This window comes from Cyclopterus lumpus, chromosome 19, assembly GCF_009769545.1.
Source record: "Cyclopterus lumpus isolate fCycLum1 chromosome 19, fCycLum1.pri, whole genome shotgun sequence".
NCBI lineage: Eukaryota > Metazoa > Chordata > Actinopteri > Perciformes > Cyclopteridae > Cyclopterus > Cyclopterus lumpus.
Genome location: NC_046984.1, coordinates 16,255,138 through 16,275,387, shown reverse-complemented (window position 1 = coordinate 16,275,387; position 20,250 = coordinate 16,255,138). Strand labels below are relative to the sequence as shown.

Genomic DNA, 20,250 nt, shown 5'->3' with positions numbered 1-20,250 from the left:
AATAAAGTTTCTACGTCAAAGTATGGGGAATCCCCTTGGGCCCAAAGTTGGAGTGTGCACGGCACCATGTTGTATCCATGGAGATGGAAAGCACCATGGAATTCCCCTGATGACATCACAAGCAGTGACAGAGTTTTGCATCAGAGACTGAATCAAAGGCACACTTGGACTCACTGAATATCACCCTTTAAATAACCAGCTGCCAGGGTAGTTTTCCACCTTTCGGATCTACATTTTCTACATTTTCGTTACTACAGCAGACTTCGACTCATTGAATATAAGCCTTTAAATAACCAACTGCCAGGGTAATATTCCACCTTTCGGGTCTAGCTACATTTTCATTGCTACAGCAGGACTTTACTTTTACCCATGAGTATCGCGGATATCAACGACAACCTGGGAAACCAGGTTGCCAGTCCTCAGCAAAATTCAGAACGTCCCTCAGAAGAGCTCGATCTGAAAACCGCTCTGGATCAAGCCAACGAGGAGAACCAACTTCTGACCAAGAAGCTCAGCGACATGGAGGAATTTCAGAAAAGATCTGAGATTGAAAAATGTAAATACTGTCAACATTCTGAAAATGGCAGAGAAACAAACCACCTGGAAAAGATCCAAGAGGTCTCTGAAATAAGATTAAAGCACCTAAAGTGGCTACAAGAGAGTGAGTCAGAACTCGCCCGCCTTCTCCAACATCAGGTGCGCCTCGGCAACCAGGAGCGCAACAAAATGGTTGAAAACTATGAGGCAGAGACACGGGAACTCTCCAAGTCAAACCGTGATCTTTGCAAGGAGAAAGAGGATTTGTCTCTGAGAATGAAAGAGACAAGAGACCAGCTGATAAGGGAGAAAGAGGAGTTGTCTCTGAAACTCAGAGAGACCCAAAACCAGCTGTTAAGGACGACAGAGGAGTTGTCTCTAAGACTTAAAAAGACACAAGACCAGCTCTTAAGGGAGAAAGAGGAATTTTCTCTGAGATTTAAAGCGACACAAGACCAGCTGATAAGGGAGAAAAAGGATTTGGCTCTGAGACTCAGAGAGACACAAGACCAAGCGTCAAGTGAGAAAGAGGATTTGTCTCTAAAACTCAGAGAGACACAAGACGAGCTGTTTAAGGAGAAAAAGGATTTGTCTCTGAGACTCAGAGAGACCCAAGACCAGCTGTTAAGGGAGACAAAGGATTTGTCTCTAAGACTCAGAACGACACAAGACGAGCTGTTTAAGGAGAAAGCTGAACGGCTGCAGAATGTTGAGGCCCTGGAGGCTAAAATCAACTCTCTGGTAGACGAGGCAGCCAAAGACCAGGTCCTGAAGCAACAGGAATTAACAAACCATCAGGTTAACCACCAGGCAGAGGTTGAAGAATTGGAGAATAACTTGACGCTGCTCAACAAGATTAATGCAAATCTCCTTTTAAAGTGCAGAGGCGTGAACAATGGGCTGAAAAACCAAGAAGAGTGGCAAGAAAAATACGACGATCTGGACAAAAGACACAAAATGAACCTGAGCCAGACCGTGCGGGCCATTTCAAAATCTCAACTGGAAACCCAGAAAGCTCTAGATAATAAGTTTAAGAACGAGCTGCGGACAGCTAATCGTTTGAATGAGAAAGTTCAAGAGATGGAGGTCGAACGCACACTCCTGGAGGATATCTGTCTCAAATCCAAAAAGCAGCTTAGGGGCGTCTTTGGCCCGAGGATGCAGGACAGAGATGTCGAGTTGTTAAAGATGAAGAGGAAAATACAGGTGACGGAGACGGGTTTCTTCGGCAAGATGTTCCGTAGGACTCCACCCGAGCCTGGTCCCATTCCCTACCCCTTTAGTAGGATGAGGCATCTTGAAGGTGACTAGGATGGACCGGCGGGGACCGGGTGGGGACCGGCGTGGACCGGCGTGGACCGGGTGGGGACCGGCGATGACTGGGGGGGGACCGGCGTGGACCGGGGGTGGGACCGGCGTGGACCGGGTGGGGACCGGCGTGGACCGGCGGGGACTGACGTGGACCGGCGGGAACTGCAGCACGGAGGCGACCTCATGTGTGTCCTGGTGTCCTCATGTGTGTCCTGGTGTCCTCATGTGTGTCCTGGTGTCCTCATGTTATCATGTGTGTTCTTGTCACGGGAGTAGCCGCAAGAACAGGACCCAAACGCCGACAACTTGGGGAAAAAGGCAACTTAATTGCTCACCGGACTGCGGCACAGAGGCAACAGTGAGGACCGGCGTGGACCGGCGGGAACTGCGGCCCAGAGGCGACAGTGAGGACCGGCGTGGACCGGGTGGGGGACCGGGGGGGACCGACGTAGACCGGTGGGGACCGGCGGGAACTGCGGCACGGAGGCGACCTCATGTGTGTCCTGGTGTCCTCATGTGTGTCCTGGTGTCCTCATGTGTGTCCTGGTGTCCTCATGTTATCATGTGTGTCCTTGTCACGGGAGTAGCCGCAAGAACAGGACCCAAACGCCGATAACTTGGAGAAAAAGGCAACTTAATTGCTCACCGGACTGCGGCACGGAGGCAACAGTGGGGACCGGCGGAAACTGCGGCAGGGAGGCAACATCATGTGTGTCCTGGTGTCCTCATGTGTGTCCTGGTGTCCTCATGTGTGTCCTGGTGTCCTCATGTTATCATGTGTGTCCTTGTCACGGGAGTAGCCGCAAGAACAGGACCCAAACGCCGACAACTTGGGGAAAAAGGCAACTCAATTGCTCACCGGACTGCGTCACGGAGGCAACGGCGGGGACCGGCGTGGACCGGCGGGAACTGCGGCCCAGAGGCGACAGTGAGGACCGGCGTGGACCGGGTGGGGAACCGGGGGGGACCGGCGGGGACCGACGTAGACCGGTGGGGACCGGCGGGAACTGCGGCACGGAGGCGACCTCATGTGTGTCCTGGTGTCCTCATGTGTGTCCTGGTGTCCTCATGTTATCATGTGTGTCCTTGTCACGGGAGTAGCCGCAAGAACAGGACCCAAACGCCGACAACTTGGGGAAAAAGGCAACTCAATTGCTCACCGGACTGCGTCACGGAGGGAACGGCGGGGACCGGTGTGGACCGGCGGGAACTGCGGCACGGAGGCGACATCATGTGTGTCCTGGTGTCCTCATGTTATCATGTGTGTCCTGGTGTCCTCATGTGTGTCCTGGTGTCTTCATGTTCTCATGTTATCATGTGTGTTCTTGTCACGGGAGTAGCCGCAAGAACAGGACCCAAACGCCGACAACTTGGGGAAAAAGGCAACTCAATTGCTCACCGGACTGCGTCACGGAGGCAACGGCGGGGACCGGCGTGGACCGGCGGGAACTGCGGCCCAGAGGCGACAGTGAGGACCGGCGTGGACCGGGTGAGGACCGGCGTGGACCGGGTGGGGACCGGCGTGGACCGGGTGGGGAACCGGGGGGGACCGACGTAGACCGGTGGGGACCGGCGGGAACTGCGGCACGGAGGCGACCTCATGTGTGTCCTGGTGTCCTCATGTGTGTCCTGGTGTCCTCATGTTATCATGTGTGTCCTTGTCACGGGAGTAGCCGCAAGAACAGGACCCAAACGCCGACAACTTGGGGAAAAAGGCAACTCAATTGCTCACCGGACTGCGTCACGGAGGGAACGGCGGCACGGAGGCGACATCATGTGTGTACTGGTGTCCTCATGTTATCATGTGTGTCCTGGTGTCCTCATGTGTGTCCTGGTGTCTTCATGTTCTCATGTTATCATGTGTGTTCTTGTCACGGGAGTAGCCGCAAGAACAGGACCCAAACGCCGACAACTTGGGGAAAAAGGCAACTTAATTGCTCACCGGACTGCCACACGGAGGCGACATCATGTGTGTCCTGGTGTCCTCATGTGTGTCCTGGTGTCCTCATGTTATCATGTGTGTTCTTGTCACGGGAATAGCCGCAAGAACAGGACCCAAACGCCGACAACTTGGGGAAAAAGGCAACTTAATTGCTCACCGGACTGCCACACGGAGGCGACATCATGTGTGTCCTGGTGTCCTCATGTGTGTCCTGGTGTCCTCATGTTCTCATGTTATCATGTGTGTCCTTGTCACGGGAGTAGCCGCAAGAACAGGACCCAAACGGCGACAACTTGGGGAAAAAGGCAACTTAATTGCTCACCGGATCGCTGCACGGAGGCGACAGCGGGGACCGGCGTGGACTGCGGCGCGGCGTTATCCACGGGAAGCGACGTGAAAGTTATTGAGCTGTTGTTATTTATCTGGACTTTTTAACTTTTAAAATGTTTCTCTTTTGTGCGCAGCGTGGCTCCATGAATGCCAAATATCTCAACAGTTACTGGATGTATTGACAAGAACTTTTGGTTCCCAGGGGATGAACACTTGTGAATTTGGAGATAGCCTTGACTTTTCTTCTTGTGCCGCCATGAGGTTCAAATCTGTGATTCCCGACTGGGACAGAACTGCACTGATATTTTTGTTGTTTGTATTGATTTTTTGATTAATTGGTGTATTGAAGTTATAACAGTTAAATAACTAACGTTTTAGTGTCTGTTTAATTACGTCGGTAACCTTTTTTTCCCATAATTATAGTTTTGTTGGAGATAGATTGACTTTTGGATAATTACTGTATTATTGATAATAATAATAATATTGTTAGAACCGGAGTGGCGGAGACTTGTCTGTGAAGGACTCACCTCGTTGCTCTCCTGAAGGTTTCTTCCCTTTTTTTCCCTGTGAGAGGTTATTTTTGGGGAGTTTTTCCTGATCCGATGTGAGGTCCTGGGACAGGGATGTCGTATGTGTACAGATTGTAAAGCCCTCTGAGGCAAATTTGTAATTTATGATATTGGACTGTACAAAATAAACTGAATTGAATTGAACCTCACTAAGTGAAGTGAGTCCTTCAAAGACATGTTGGACCCCTTCACAGACATGTGGCTACATTGGCCATGATGATCGTGGGTTTGGTGCTCTGTGGTTGTTGTTGTGTTCCTTGCCTCAGGACTTTGGTTGCCAGACTCATAAACCACTGCACTGACGAAAGAGGAGCAGCCATTGATGATAGAGAAGTAGGGTGTCCAGACAGGGCGTTGCTCTATTCAACCCCACCTCCAGGTTACTATGAGCTAATGAGGTAGAATGTGAAAACTGTGAAAGCAAAAATAACAAATAACTGGTATTAACGTGTACATTTTCCCAAGACAATAGCCTACATTTCAGCCAGAAGCCCGGACTGGAGAGTTTCTGTGTGTCTTAACTTTCCTTCTCTCCATCACCGACCTTCATCATGCACCTGCCTGCCTTGTTGACCTCAGCATCAGCACATAGACACATACATAGATATAGACACTTAGACAGACACGCGAACAATAGATCAGATTAGAATACTCTGAGATCTTAAGATGTTTTACCTGTGTGATGATTAGAACCAGACTGACAATTATTATAAGGATGTTTTTCTTCCACATGAATATGGGGGATAATAAAGACTGTATTACAATGATGTTTACAATAAAATCCATTACGAAGACGATTATACTATGGAATGGTAGAAAATGAGGGAATCGGCCGACCCCAACTCCCCGTGTCCCGTCGGCACCCCGGCCGACCCCAACTCCCCGTGTCCCATCGGAGTCCCGGCCGACACAGCAAATTACTTATCATTTCAGTTTCACCTTTAACCCTCCTGTTATGTTCGTTTCTTAGGTACAGCAATGATATGACCCATTGAATGTTGAATCATCCAAAAATTGTCAGAAAGCAAAAAATCCTAAGGAATATAGTTTGTACCTCATCACCAACACCTTTACTAACAATTCAATCAGTTTTTAGAGGAATGGAGTTATTTACCCCTCCTTAGATCAGAGTTCAATTAGGATAACTGATTCGTTTTAATGAAAAATACATGTTCAAACAATTGTTTAGGTACTTTGGAAAGATCTAGATATAAATTGCATTAGTCTACCATAACATGTATTTTTTCCTAAATTTGATTTACATTTTGAAACTTTTTTTTTTTCATGGGGTGATGTAGATAAATAGAGATGAGACACCTGTGCTGTTCAGGGTCATATTGACCAACTCACTCAAAATCAAGCCAAATGAGTCATATGGATTTGTATTGAAAGTAAACTTTATTTAAAGTGTTAAGATACATACATTATATTATAAAAGATGACCAAAGGCCAGCGAGCAGTTGTTCTCTTGGTGCAGTCGTACGTATCTGCAGTGTGTTCTTGGGAGGACTTCTCAGCAACCCTTTGGGATGTTTCGCCCCTCCTCTGCTAAGTGTGGGCTCAGTTTTCCCGAGGGGAAAAATAAAGGTTCCCGTCAAAATAGTATCTGTATTTCTCGCACAGGTGGCGTCGTTAGAGTGTGTGTGCGTCTGAGATTGGGATGAAATAGGGTGTGTGTCACTCTGTCAGTCAGTCAGAGTCTATTAGAAATCCTATAGCACCATATTTATTACAAGAGACATGAAAGAAACCCTCACATTAGTGTTCCATGTCCAATAAAGGTTTATTTAGGGGGAAAGTGAGAAGATAAGAAACATTGTTTAGTCTGCAAATAGCAGGAAAGAGATGGGTTCCCATAGCAACCACCTGATCTCTTTGTTTGATGTTTGAAATGTTTACAACTTTATATATGGGAAGTGGTGTGTGTGTGTGTGTGTGTGTGTGTGTGTGTGTGTGTGAGATAGGTGGTGAAACATGGTGGGAGGGAGTAAGAAAGACTGTCTCACATTTACAAAGAAAGAAATGGTCTAAACTTGACACTTCTGACCTCTTTTAGGCTCCACTTTCACTGTAATATCAACCAGCAGGGGGGGTTGCAAATACATAATATTTTTTCATTGTTTTTTTTTAAAGTTGATTACACTAAATAAGTTCAACAGAATAAGTTTTATACAGAAAAAGTACTTACAAATATTTTTCCAAGATCTTCAAACTTTGAAAAGGGTCAATTTGACCCACAACATAACAGGAGGGTTAACATATATATATATATATATATATATATATATATATATATATATATATATATTAAATGTAGCAGATAGAAGATACAACAAAATGATTAATAGATTAATTTTTTGTCAATGGAGTCCAGTGGCATTGAAAAGAGCACTGATTAAGGCTTCAATTACAGTTATCTAAAAAATGTAAAATATGTGTTGTATTAGATTAAACTGCCCAGCTACAAAAATAAAGGACTGACTTCATGTTAATATCAGTATAATAATAGTATATAAAGGGTATTTTTACATTGTTCAGAGGAGTAAACAAGTCAAAATAAGAAATGGTCCCAAAATGTTCCTAAAAATAAATAAAACTGTGCTAGCTATCAAAATGTCCATTTGGCCGAATAAAGTCCAGAGTTTTGTTAACGTTCGAAATTTTAAATAAAGTTTCTACGTCAAAGTATGGGGAATCCCCGTGGGCCCAAAGTTGGAGTGTGCACGGCACCATGTTGTATCCATGGAGATGGAAAGCACCATGGAATTCCCCTGATGACATCACAAGCAGTGACAGAGTTTTGCATCAGAGACTGAATCAAAGGCACACTTGGACTCACTGAATATCACCCTTTAAATAACCAGCTGCCAGGGTAGTTTTCCACCTTTCGGATCTACATTTTCTACATTTTCGTTACTACAGCAGACTTCGACTCATTGAATATAAGCCTTTAAATAACCAACTGCCAGGGTAATATTCCACCTTTCGGGTCTAGCTACATTATTCATTGCTACAGCAGGACTTTACTTTTACCCATGAGTATCGCGGATATCAACGACAACCTGGGAAACCAGGTTGCCAGTCCTCAGCAAAATTCAGAACGTCCCTCAGAAGAGCTCGATCTGAAAACCGCTCTGGATCAAGCCAACGAGGAGAACCAACTTCTGACCAAGAAGCTCAGCGACATGGAGGAATTTCAGAAAAGATCTGAGATTGAAAAATGTAAATACTGTCAACATTCTGAAAATGGCAGAGAAACAAACCACCTGGAAAAGATCCAAGAGGTCTCTGAAATAAGATTAAAGCACCTAAAGTGGCTACAAGAGAGTGAGTCAGAACTCGCCCGCCTTCTCCAACATCAGGTGCGCCTCGGCAACCAGGAGCGCAACAAAATGGTTGAAAACTATGAGGCAGAGACACGGGAACTCTCCAAGTCAAACCGTGATCTCTGCAAGGAGAAAGAGGATTTGTCTCTGAGAATGAAAGAGACAAGAGACCAGCTGATAAGGGAGAAAGAGGAGTTGTCTCTGAAACTCAGAGAGACCCAAAACCAGCTGTTAAGGACGACAGAGGAGTTGTCTCTAAGACTTAAAAAGACACAAGACCAGCTCTTAAGGGAGAAAGAGGAATTTTCTCTGAGATTTAAAGCGACACAAGACCAGCTGATAAGGGAGAAAAAGGATTTGGCTCTGAGACTCAGAGAGACACAAGACCAAGCGTCAAGTGAGAAAGAGGATTTGTCTCTAAAACTCAGAGAGACACAAGACGAGCTGTTTAAGGAGAAAAAGGATTTGTCTCTGAGACTCAGAGAGACCCAAGACCAGCTGTTAAGGGAGACAAAGGATTTGTCTCTAAGACTCAGAACGACACAAGACGAGCTGTTTAAGGAGAAAGCTGAACGGCTGCAGAATGTTGAGGCCCTGGAGGCTAAAATCAACTCTCTGGTAGACGAGGCAGCCAAAGACCAGGTCCTGAAGCAACAGGAATTAACAAACCATCAGGTTAACCACCAGGCAGAGGTTGAAGAATTGGAGAATAACTTGACGCTGCTCAACAAGATTAATGCAAATCTCCTTTTAAAGTGCAGAGGCGTGAACAATGGGCTGAAAAACCAAGAAGAGTGGCAAGAAAAATACGACGATCTGGACAAAAGACACAAAATGAACCTGAGCCAGACCGTGCGGGCCATTTCAAAATCTCAACTGGAAACCCAGAAAGCTCTAGATAATAAGTTTAAGAACGAGCTGCGGACAGCTAATCGTTTGAATGAGAAAGTTCAAGAGATGGAGGTCGAACGCACACTCCTGGAGGATATCTGTCTCAAATCCAAAAAGCAGCTTAGGGGCGTCTTTGGCCCGAGGATGCAGGACAGAGATGTCGAGTTGTTAAAGATGAAGAGGAAAATACAGGTGACGGAGACGGGTTTCTTCGGCAAGATGTTCCGTAGGACTCCACCCGAGCCTGGTCCCATTCCCTACCCCTTTAGTAGGATGAGGCATCTTGAAGGTGACTAGGATGGACCGGCGGGGACCGGGTGGGGACCGGCGTGGACCGGCGATGACTGGGGGGGGACCGGCGTGGACCGGGGGTGGGACCGGCGTGGACCGGGTGGGGACCGGCGTGGACCGGCGGGGACTGACGTGGACCGGCGGGAACTGCAGCACGGAGGCGACCTCATGTGTGTCCTGGTGTCCTCATGTGTGTCCTGGTGTCCTCATGTGTGTCCTGGTGTCCTCATGTTATCATGTGTGTTCTTGTCACGGGAGTAGCCGCAAGAACAGGACCCAAACGCCGACAACTTGGGGAAAAAGGCAACTTAATTGCTCACCGGACTGCGGCACAGAGGCAACAGTGAGGACCGGCGTGGACCGGCGGGAACTGCGGCCCAGAGGCGACAGTGAGGACCGGCGTGGACCGGGTGGGGGACCGGCGTGGACCGGGTGGGGGACCGGGGGGGACCGACGTAGACCGGTGGGGACCGGCGGGAACTGCGGCACGGAGGCGACCTCATGTGTGTCCTGGTGTCCTCATGTGTGTCCTGGTGTCCTCATGTGTGTCCTGGTGTCCTCATGTTATCATGTGTGTCCTTGTCACGGGAGTAGCCGCAAGAACAGGACCCAAACGCCGATAACTTGGAGAAAAAGGCAACTTAATTGCTCACCGGACTGCGGCACGGAGGCAACAGTGGGGACCGGCGGAAACTGCGGCAGGGAGGCAACATCATGTGTGTCCTGGTGTCCTCATGTGTGTCCTGGTGTCCTCATGTGTGTCCTGGTGTCCTCATGTTATCATGTGTGTCCTTGTCACGGGAGTAGCCGCAAGAACAGGACCCAAACGCCGACAACTTGGGGAAAAAGGCAACTCAATTGCTCACCGGACTGCGTCACGGAGGCAACGGCGGGGACCGGCGGGAACTGCGGCCCAGAGGCGACAGTGAGGACCGGCGTGGACCGGGTGGGGACCGGTGGGGAACCGGGGGGGACCGGCGGGGACCGACGTAGACCGGTGGGGACCGGCGGGAACTGCGGCACGGAGGCGACCTCATGTGTGTCCTGGTGTCCTCATGTGTGTCCTGGTGTCCTCATGTGTGTCCTGGTGTCCTCATGTTATCATGTGTGTCCTTGTCACGGGAGTAGCCGCAAGAACAGGACCCAAACGCCGACAACTTGGGGAAAAAGGCAACTCAATTGCTCACCGGACTGCGTCACGGAGGGAACGGCGGGGACCGGTGTGGACCGGCGGGAACTGCGGCACGGAGGCGACATCATGTGTGTCCTGGTGTCCTCATGTTATCATGTGTGTCCTGGTGTCCTCATGTGTGTCCTGGTGTCTTCATGTTCTCATGTTATCATGTGTGTTCTTGTCACGGGAGTAGCCGCAAGAACAGGACCCAAACGCCGACAACTTGGGGAAAAAGGCAACTCAATTGCTCACCGGACTGCGTCACGGAGGCAACGGCGGGGACCGGCGTGGACCGGCGGGAACTGCGGCCCAGAGGCGACAGTGAGGACCGGCGTGGACCGGGTGGGGGACCGGGTGGGGACCGGGGGGGACCGGCGTGGACCGGGTGGGGAACCGGGGGGGACCGGCGGGGACCGACGTAGACCGGTGGGGACCGGCGGGAACTGCGGCACGGAGGCGACCTCATGTGTGTCCTGGTGTCCTCATGTGTGTCCTGGTGTCCTCATGTGTGTCCTGGTGTCCTCATGTTATCATGTGTGTCCTTGTCACGGGAGTAGCCGCAAGAACAGGACCCAAACGCCGACAACTTGGGGAAAAAGGCAACTCAATTGCTCACCGGACTGCGTCACGGAGGGAACGGCGGCACGGAGGCGACATCATGTGTGTACTGGTGTCCTCATGTTATCATGTGTGTCCTGGTGTCCTCATGTGTGTCCTGGTGTCTTCATGTTCTCATGTTATCATGTGTGTTCTTGTCACGGGAGTAGCCGCAAGAACAGGACCCAAACGCCGACAACTTGGGGAAAAAGGCAACTTAATTGCTCACCGGACTGCCACACGGAGGCGACATCATGTGTGTCCTGGTGTCCTCATGTGTGTCCTGGTGTCCTCATGTTATCATGTGTGTTCTTGTCACGGGAGTAGCCGCAAGAACAGGACCCAAACGCCGACAACTTGGGGAAAAAGGCAACTTAATTGCTCACCGGACTGCCACACGGAGGCGACATCATGTGTGTCCTGGTGTCCTCATGTGTGTCCTGGTGTCCTCATGTTCTCATGTTATCATGTGTGTCCTTGTCACGGGAGTAGCCGCAAGAACAGGACCCAAACGGCGACAACTTGGGGAAAAAGGCAACTTAATTGCTCACCGGATCGCTGCACGGAGGCGACAGCGGGGACCGGCGTGGACTGCGGCGAGGCGTTATCCACGGGAAGCGACGTGAAAGTTATTGAGCTGTTGTTATTTATCTGGACTTTTTAACTTTTAAAATGTTTCTCTTTTGTGCGCAGCGTGGCTCCATGAATGCCAAATATCTCAACAGTTACTGGATGTATTGACAAGAACTTTTGGTTCCCAGGGGATGAACACTTGTGAATTTGGAGATAGCCTTGACTTTTCTTCTTGTGCCGCCATGAGGTTCAAATCTGTGATTCCCGACTGGGACAGAACTGCACTGATATTTTTGTTGTTTGTATTGATTTTTTGATTAATTGGTGTATTGAAGTTATAACAGTTAAATAACTAACGTTTTAGTGTCTGTTTAATTACGTCGGTAACCTTTTTTTCCCATAATTATAGTTTTGTTGGAGATAGATTGACTTTTGGATAATTACTGTATTATTGATAATAATAATAATATTGTTAGAACCGGAGTGGCGGAGACTTGTCTGTGAAGGACTCACCTCGTTGCTCTCCTGAAGGTTTCTTCCCTTTTTTTCCCTGTGAGAGGTTATTTTTGGGGAGTTTTTCCTGATCCGATGTGAGGTCCTGGGACAGGGATGTCGTATGTGTACAGATTGTAAAGCCCTCTGAGGCAAATTTGTAATTTATGATATTGGACTGTACAAAATAAACTGAATTGAATTGAACCTCACTAAGTGAAGTGAGTCCTTCAAAGACATGTTGGACCCCTTCACAGACATGTGGCTACATTGGCCATGATGATCGTGGGTTTGGTGCTCTGTGGTTGTTGTTGTGTTCCTTGCCTCAGGACTTTGGTTGCCAGACTCATAAACCACTGCACTGACGAAAGAGGAGCAGCCATTGATGATAGAGAAGTAGGGTGTCCAGACAGGGCGTTGCTCTATTCAACCCCACCTCCAGGTTACTATGAGCTAATGAGGTAGAATGTGAAAACTGTGAAAGCAAAAATAACAAATAACTGGTATTAACGTGTACATTTTCCCAAGACAATAGCCTACATTTCAGCCAGAAGCCCGGACTGGAGAGTTTCTGTGTGTCTTAACTTTCCTTCTCTCCATCACCGACCTTCATCATGCACCTGCCTGCCTTGTTGACCTCAGCATCAGCACATAGACACATACATAGATATAGACACTTAGACAGACACGCGAACAATAGATCAGATTAGAATACTCTGAGATCTTAAGATGTTTTACCTGTGTGATGATTAGAACCAGACTGACAATTATTATAAGGATGTTTTTCTTCCACATGAATATGGGGGATAATAAAGACTGTATTACAATGATGTTTACAATAAAATCCATTACGAAGATGATTATACTATGGAATGGTAGAAAATGAGGGAATCGGCCGACCCCAACTCCCCGTGTCCCATCGGAGTCCCGGCCGACACAGCAAATTACTTATCATTTCAGTTTCACCTTTAACCCTCCTGTTATGTTCGTTTCTTAGGTACAGCAATGATATGACCCATTGAATGTTGAATCATCCAAAAATTGTCAGAAAGCAAAAAATCCTAAGGAATATAGTTTGTACCTCATCACCAACACCTTTACTAACAATTCAATCAGTTTTTAGAGGAATGGAGTTATTTACCCCTCCTTAGATCAGAGTTCAATTAGGATAACTGATTCGTTTTAATGAAAAATACATGTTCAAACAATTGTTTAGGTACTTTGGAAAGATCTAGATATAAATTGCATTAGTCTACCATAACATGTATTTTTTCCTAAATTTGATTTACATTTTGAAACTTTTTTTTTTTCATGGGGTGATGTAGATAAATAGAGATGAGACACCTGTGCTGTTCAGGGTCATATTGACCAACTCACTCAAAATCAAGCCAAATGAGTCATATGGATTTGTATTGAAAGTAAACTTTATTTAAAGTGTTAAGATACATACATTATATTATAAAAGATGACCAAAGGCCAGCGAGCAGTTGTTCTCTTGGTGCAGTCGTACGTATCTGCAGTGTGTTCTTGGGAGGACTTCTCAGCAACCCTTTGGGATGTTTCGCCCCTCCTCTGCTAAGTGTGGGCTCAGTTTTCCCGAGGGGAAAAATAAAGGTTCCCGTCAAAATAGTATCTGTATTTCTCGCACAGGTGGCGTCGTTAGAGTGTGTGTGCGTCTGAGATTGGGATGAAATAGGGTGTGTGTCACTCTGTCAGTCAGTCAGAGTCTATTAGAAATCCTATAGCACCATATTTATTACAAGAGACATGAAAGAAACCCTCACATTAGTGTTCCATGTCCAATAAAGGTTTATTTAGGGGGAAAGTGAGAAGATAAGAAACATTGTTTAGTCTGCAAATAGCAGGAAAGAGATGGGTTCCCATAGCAACCACCTGATCTCTTTGTTTGATGTTTGAAATGTTTACAACTTTATATATGGGAAGTGGTGTGTGTGTGTGTGTGTGTGTGTGTGTGAGATAGGTGGTGAAACATGGTGGGAGGGAGTAAGAAAGACTGTCTCACATTTACAAAGAAAGAAATGGTCTAAACTTGACACTTCTGACCTCTTTTAGGCTCCACTTTCACTGTAATATCAACCAGCAGGGGGGGTTGCAAATACATAATATTTTTTTATTGTTTTTTTTTAAAGTTGATTACACTAAATAAGTTCAACAGAATAAGTTTTATACAGAAAAAGTACTTACAAATATTTTTCCAAGATCTTCAAACTTTGAAAAGGGTCAATTTGACCCACAACATAACAGGAGGGTTAACATATATATATATATATATATATATATATATATATATATATATATTAAATGTAGCAGATAGAAGATACAACAAAATGATTAATAGATTAATTTTTTGTCAATGGAGTCCAGTGGCATTGAAAAGAGCACTGATTAAGGCTTCAATTACAGTTATCTAAAAAATGTAAAATATGTGTTGTATTAGATTAAACTGCCCAGCTACAAAAATAAAGGACTGACTTCATGTTAATATCAGTATAATAATAGTATATAAAGGGTATTTTTACATTGTTCAGAGGAGTAAACAAGTCAAAATAAGAAATGGTCCCAAAATGTTCCTAAAAATAAATAAAACTGTGCTAGCTATCAAAATGTCCATTTGGCCGAATAAAGTCCAGAGTTTTGTTAACGTTCGAAATTTTAAATAAAGTTTCTACGTCAAAGTATGGGGAATCCCCGTGGGCCCAAAGTTGGAGTGTGCACGGCACCATGTTGTATCCATGGAGATGGAAAGCACCATGGAATTCCCCTGATGACATCACAAGCAGTGACAGAGTTTTGCATCAGAGACTGAATCAAAGGCACACTTGGACTCACTGAATATCACCCTTTAAATAACCAGCTGCCAGGGTAGTTTTCCACCTTTCGGATCTACATTTTCTACATTTTCGTTACTACAGCAGACTTCGACTCATTGAATATAAGCCTTTAAATAACCAACTGCCAGGGTAATATTCCACCTTTCGGGTCTAGCTACATTATTCATTGCTACAGCAGGACTTTACTTTTACCCATGAGTATCGCGGATATCAACGACAACCTGGGAAACCAGGTTGCCAGTCCTCAGCAAAATTCAGAACGTCCCTCAGAAGAGCTCGATCTGAAAACCGCTCTGGATCAAGCCAACGAGGAGAACCAACTTCTGACCAAGAAGCTCAGCGACATGGAGGAATTTCAGAAAAGATCTGAGATTGAAAAATGTAAATACTGTCAACATTCTGAAAATGGCAGAGAAACAAACCACCTGGAAAAGATCCAAGAGGTCTCTGAAATAAGATTAAAGCACCTAAAGTGGCTACAAGAGAGTGAGTCAGAACTCGCCCGCCTTCTCCAACATCAGGTGCGCCTCGGCAACCAGGAGCGCAACAAAATGGTTGAAAACTATGAGGCAGAGACACGGGAACTCTCCAAGTCAAACCGTGATCTCTGCAAGGAGAAAGAGGATTTGTCTCTGAGAATGAAAGAGACAAGAGACCAGCTGATAAGGGAGAAAGAGGAGTTGTCTCTGAAACTCAGAGAGACCCAAAACCAGCTGTTAAGGACGACAGAGGAGTTGTCTCTAAGACTTAAAAAGACACAAGACCAGCTCTTAAGGGAGAAAGAGGAATTTTCTCTGAGATTTAAAGCGACACAAGACCAGCTGATAAGGGAGAAAAAGGATTTGGCTCTGAGACTCAGAGAGACACAAGACCAAGCGTCAAGTGAGAAAGAGGATTTGTCTCTAAAACTCAGAGAGACACAAGACGAGCTGTTTAAGGAGAAAAAGGATTTGTCTCTGAGACTCAGAGAGACCCAAGACCAGCTGTTAAGGGAGACAAAGGATTTGTCTCTAAGACTCAGAACGACACAAGACGAGCTGTTTAAGGAGAAAGCTGAACGGCTGCAGAATGTTGAGGCCCTGGAGGCTAAAATCAACTCTCTGGTAGACGAGGCAGCCAAAGACCAGGTCCTTAAGCAACAGGAATTAACAAACCATCAGGTTAACCACCAGGCAGAGGTTGAAGAATTGGAGAATAACTTGACGCTGCTCAACAAGATTAATGCAAATCTCCTTTTAAAGTGCAGAGGCGTGAACAATGGGCTGAAAAACCAAGAAGAGTGGCAACAAAAATACGACGATCTGGACAAAAGACACAAAATGAACCTGAGCCAGACCGTGCGGGCCATTTCAAAATCTCAACTGGAAACCCAGAAAGCTCTAGATAATAAGTTTAAGAACGAGCTGCGGACAGCTAATCGTTTGAATGAGAAAGTTCAAGAGATGGAGGTCGAACGCACACTCCTGGAGGATATCTGTCTCAAATCCAAAAAGCAGCTCAGGGGCGTTTTTGGCCCGAGGATGCAGGACAGAGATGTCGAGTTGTTAAAGATGAAGAGGAAAATGCAGGTGACGGAGACGGGTTTCTTCGGCAAGATGTTCCGTAGGACTCCACCCGAGCCTGGTCCCATTCCCTACCCCTTTAGTAGGATGAGGCATCTTGAAGGTGACTAGGGTGGACCGGCGTGGACCGGTGGGGACCGACGTGGACCGGCGTGGGACCGGCGTGGACCGGGTGGGGACCGGGGTGGACCGGCGTGGACCGGGGGGGGACCGGTGGGGACCGCCGTGGACCGGGGGTGGGACCGGCGTGGACCTGGTGGGACCGGGGGGGACCGGCGTGGACCGGTGGGGACCGACGTGGACCGGCGTGGACCGGGGGTGGGACCGGCGTGGACCGGGGGGGGACCGGCGTAAACTGCAGCACGGAGGCGACCTCATGTGTGTCCTGGTGTCCTCATGTGTGTCCTGGTGTCCTCATGTTATCATGTGTGTTCTTGTCACGGGAGTAGCCGCAAGAACAGGACCCAAACGCTGACAACTTGGGGAAAAAGGCAACTTAATTGCTCACCGGACTGCGGCACAGAGGCAACAGTGAGGACCGGCGTGGACCGGCGTGGACCGGCGTGGACCGGGGGGGACCGGCGGGGACCGACGTAGACCGGTGGGGACCGGCGGGAACTGCGGCCCAGAGGCGACAGTGAGGACCGGCGTGGACCGGGTGGGGGACCGGCGTGGACCGGGTGGGGGACCGGGGGGGACCGGCGGGGACCGACGTAGACCGGTGGGGACCGGCGGGAACTGCGGCACGGAGGCGACCTCATGTGTGTCCTGGTGTCCTCATGTGTGTCCTGGTGTCCTCATGTGTGTCCTGGTGTCCTCATGTTATCATGTGTGTCCTTGTCACGGGAGTAGCCGCAAGAACAGGACCCAAACGCCGACAACTTGGGGAAAAAGGCAACTTAATTGCTCACCGGACTGCGGCACAGAGGCAACAGTGAGGACCGGCGTGGACCGGCGGGAACTGCGGCCCAGAGGCGACAGTGAGGACCGGCGTGGACCGGGTGGGGGACCGGGGGGGACCGGCGTGGACCGGGTGGGGAACCGGGGGGGACCGGCGGGGACCGACGTAGACCGGTGGGGCCGGCGGGAACTGCGGCACGGAGGCGACCTCATGTGTGTCCTGGTGTCCTCATGTGTGTCCTGGTGTCCTCATGTGTGTCCTGGTGTCCTCATGTTATCATGTGTGTCCTTGTCACGGGAGTAGCCGCAAGAACAGGACCCAAACGCCGACAACTTGGGGAAAAAGGCAACTTAATTGCTCACCGGACTGCGGCACAGAGGCAACAGTGAGGACCGGCGTGGACCGGCGGGAACTGCGGCCCAGAGGCGACAGTGAGGACCGGCGTGGACCGGGTGGGGGACCGGGGGGGACCGGCGTGGACCGGGTGGGGAACCGGGGGGGACCGGCGGGGACCGACGTAGACCGGTGGGGCCGGCGGGAACTGCGGCACGGAGGCGACCTCATGTGTGTCCTGGTGTCCTCATGTGTGTCCTGGTGTCCTCATGTGTGTCCTGGTGTCCTCATGTTATCATGTGTGTCCTTGTCACGGGAGTAGCCGCAAGAACAGGACCCAAACGCCGACAACTTGGGGAAAAAGGCAACTCAATTGCTCACCGGACTGCGTCACGGAGGGAACGGCGGGGACCGGTGTGGACCGGCGGGAACTGCGGCACGGAGGCGACATCATGTGTGTCCTGGTGTCCTCATGTTATCATGTGTGTTCTTGTCACGGGAGTAGCCGCAAGAACAGGACCCAAACGCTGACAACTTGGGGAAAAAGGCAACTTAATTGCTCACCGGACTGCCACACGGAGGCGACATCATGTGTGTCCTGGTGTCCTCATTTTATCATGTGTGTTCTTGTCACGGGAGTAGCCGCAAGAACAGGACCCAAACGCCGACAACTTGGGGAAAAAGGCAACTTAATTGCTCACCGGACTGCGGCACAGAGGCGACATCATGTGTGTCCTGGTGTCCTCATGTTCTCATGTTATCATGTGTGTCCTTGTCACGGGAGTAGCCGCAAGAACAGGACCCAAACGGCGACAACTTGGGGAAAAAGGCAACTTAATTGCTCACCGGATCGCTGCACGGAGGCGACAGCGGGGACCGGCGTGGACTGCGGCGAGGCGTTATCCACGGGAAGCGACGTGAAAGTTATTGAGCTGTTGTTATTTATCTGGACTTTTTAACTTTTAAAATGTTTCTCTTTTGTGCGCAGCGTGGCTCCATGAATGCCAAATATCTCGACAGTTACTGGATGTATTGACAAGAACTTTTGGTTCCCAGGGGATGAACACTTGTGAATTTGGAGATAGCCTTGACTTTTCTTCTTGTGCCGCCATGAGGTTCAAATCTGTGATTCCCGACTGGGACAGAACTGCACTGATATTTTTGTTGTTTGTATTGATTTTTTGATTAATTGGTGTATTGAAGTTATAACAGTTAAATAACTAACGTTTTAGTGTCTGTTTAATTACGTCGGTAACCTTTTTTTCCCATAATTATAGTTTTGTTGGAGATAGATTGACTTTTGGATAATTACTGTATTATTGATAATAATAATAATATTGTTAGAACCGGAGTGGCGGAGACTTGTCTGTGAAGGACTCACCTCGTTGCTCTCCTGAAGGTTTCTTCCCTTTTTTTCCCTGTGAGAGGTTATTTTTGGGGAGTTTTTCCTGATCCGATGTGAGGTCCTGGGACAGGGATGTCGTATGTGTACAGATTGTAAAGCCCTCTGAGGCAAATTTGTAATTTATGATATTGGACTGTACAAAATAAACTGAATTGAATTGAACCTCACTAAGTGAAGTGAGTCCTTCAAAGACATGTTGGACCCCTTCACAGACATGTGGCTACATTGGCCATGATGATCGTGGGTTTGGTGCTCTGTGGTTGTTGTTGTGTTCCTTGCCTCAGGACTTTGGTTGCCAGACTCATAAACCACTGCACTGACGAAAGAGGAGCAGCCATTGATGATAGAGAAGTAGGGTGTCCAGACAGGGCGTTGCTCTATTCAACCCCACCTCCAGGTTACTATGAGCTAATGAGGTAGAATGTGAAAACTGTGAAAGCAAAAATAACAAATAACTGGTATTAACGTGTACATTTTCCCAAGACAATAGCCTACATTTCAGCCAGAAGCCCGGACTGGAGAGTTTCTGTGTGTCTTAACTTTCCTTCTCTCCATCACCGACCTTCATCATGCACCTGCCTGCCTTGTTGACCTCAGCATCAGCACATAGACACATACATAGATATAGACACTTAGACAGACACGCGAACAATAGATCAGATTAGAATACTCTGAGATCTTAAGATGTTTTACCTGTGTGATGATTAGAACCAGACTGACAATTATTATAAGGATGTTTTTCTTCCACATGAATATGGGGGATAATAAAGACTGTATTACAATGATGTTTACAATAAAATCCATTACGAAGACGATTATACTATGGAATGGTAGAAAATGAGGGAATCGGCCGACCCCAACTCCCCGTGTCCCGTCGGCACCCCGGCCGACCCCAACTCCCCGTGTCCCGTCGGCACCCCGGCCGACCCCAACTCCCCGTGTCCCGTCGGCACCCCGGCCGACCCCAACTCCCCGTGTCCCGTCGGCACCCCGGCCGACCCCAGCTTCCCGTGTCCCGTCGGCACCCCGGCCGACCCCAGCTTCCCGTGTCCCGTCGGCACCCCGGCCGACCCCAACTCCCCGTGTCCCGTCGGCACCCCGGCCGACCCCAACTCCCCGTGTCCCGTCGGCACCCCGGCCGACCCCAACTCCCCGTGTCCCATC

General features: G+C 48.4%; 3 protein-coding genes across 4 annotated transcripts; all 3 read left to right on the top strand.

Moving 5' to 3' along the window:
* Positions 1-1,957: 1,957 nt before the first annotated feature.
* On the top strand, positions 1,958-4,978 carry LOC117749133. Its single transcript, XM_034559354.1, has 4 exons — positions 1,958-2,200; positions 2,512-3,101; positions 3,158-3,337; positions 4,956-4,978. The coding sequence occupies exons 1-4, from the start codon at positions 2,052-2,054 to the stop codon at positions 4,976-4,978; spliced, it is 942 nt and encodes a 313-aa protein (XP_034415245.1). The 5' UTR covers positions 1,958-2,051.
* A 2,510-nt stretch (positions 4,979-7,488) lies between these two features.
* Positions 7,489-16,618, top strand: LOC117748944 (rho-associated protein kinase 2-like). The gene is made up of 2 exons (XM_034559102.1): positions 7,489-9,195; positions 16,551-16,618. Exons 1-2 carry the CDS (start codon positions 7,725-7,727, stop codon positions 16,556-16,558), a joined length of 1,479 nt encoding a protein of 492 aa, XP_034414993.1. The 5' UTR covers positions 7,489-7,724; the 3' UTR covers positions 16,559-16,618.
* Positions 9,634-12,831, top strand: LOC117748943. 2 transcript variants are annotated; one of them, XM_034559101.1, is made up of 3 exons: positions 9,634-10,477; positions 10,534-10,640; positions 11,005-12,831. In XM_034559101.1, exons 1-3 carry the CDS (start codon positions 9,739-9,741, stop codon positions 11,293-11,295), a joined length of 1,137 nt encoding a protein of 378 aa, XP_034414992.1. In that variant the 5' UTR covers positions 9,634-9,738; the 3' UTR covers positions 11,296-12,831. The 2 variants fall into 2 exon arrangements, with proteins under 2 accessions (XP_034414992.1, XP_034414991.1); XM_034559100.1 differs by having other exon boundaries at positions 9,634-10,640.
* Positions 16,619-20,250: the final 3,632 nt, after the last annotated feature.

What these genes read in the sequence shown, in the direction of transcription:
- LOC117749133 (XM_034559354.1), top strand. Translation starts at nt 2,052, where the DNA reads ATGTGTGTCCTGGTGTCCTCATGTGTGTCCTGGTGTCCTCATGTTATC. An exon ending in CACCGGACTGCGGCACAGAG is followed by an intron (nt 2,201 to 2,511) that starts GCAACAGTGAGG and finishes TGCGGCACGGAG; the next exon opens with GCAACAGTGGGGACCGGCGG. An exon ending in TGAGGACCGGCGTGGACCGG is followed by an intron (nt 3,338 to 4,955) that starts GTGAGGACCGGC and finishes TCCTTGCCTCAG; the next exon opens with GACTTTGGTTGCCAGACTCA.
- LOC117748944 (XM_034559102.1), top strand. Translation starts at nt 7,725, where the DNA reads ATGAGTATCGCGGATATCAACGACAACCTGGGAAACCAGGTTGCCAGT.
- LOC117748943 (XM_034559100.1), top strand. Translation starts at nt 9,739, where the DNA reads ATGTGTGTCCTGGTGTCCTCATGTTATCATGTGTGTCCTTGTCACGGG. An exon ending in CACCGGACTGCGTCACGGAG is followed by an intron (nt 10,641 to 11,004) that starts GCAACGGCGGGG and finishes TGCGTCACGGAG; the next exon opens with GGAACGGCGGCACGGAGGCG.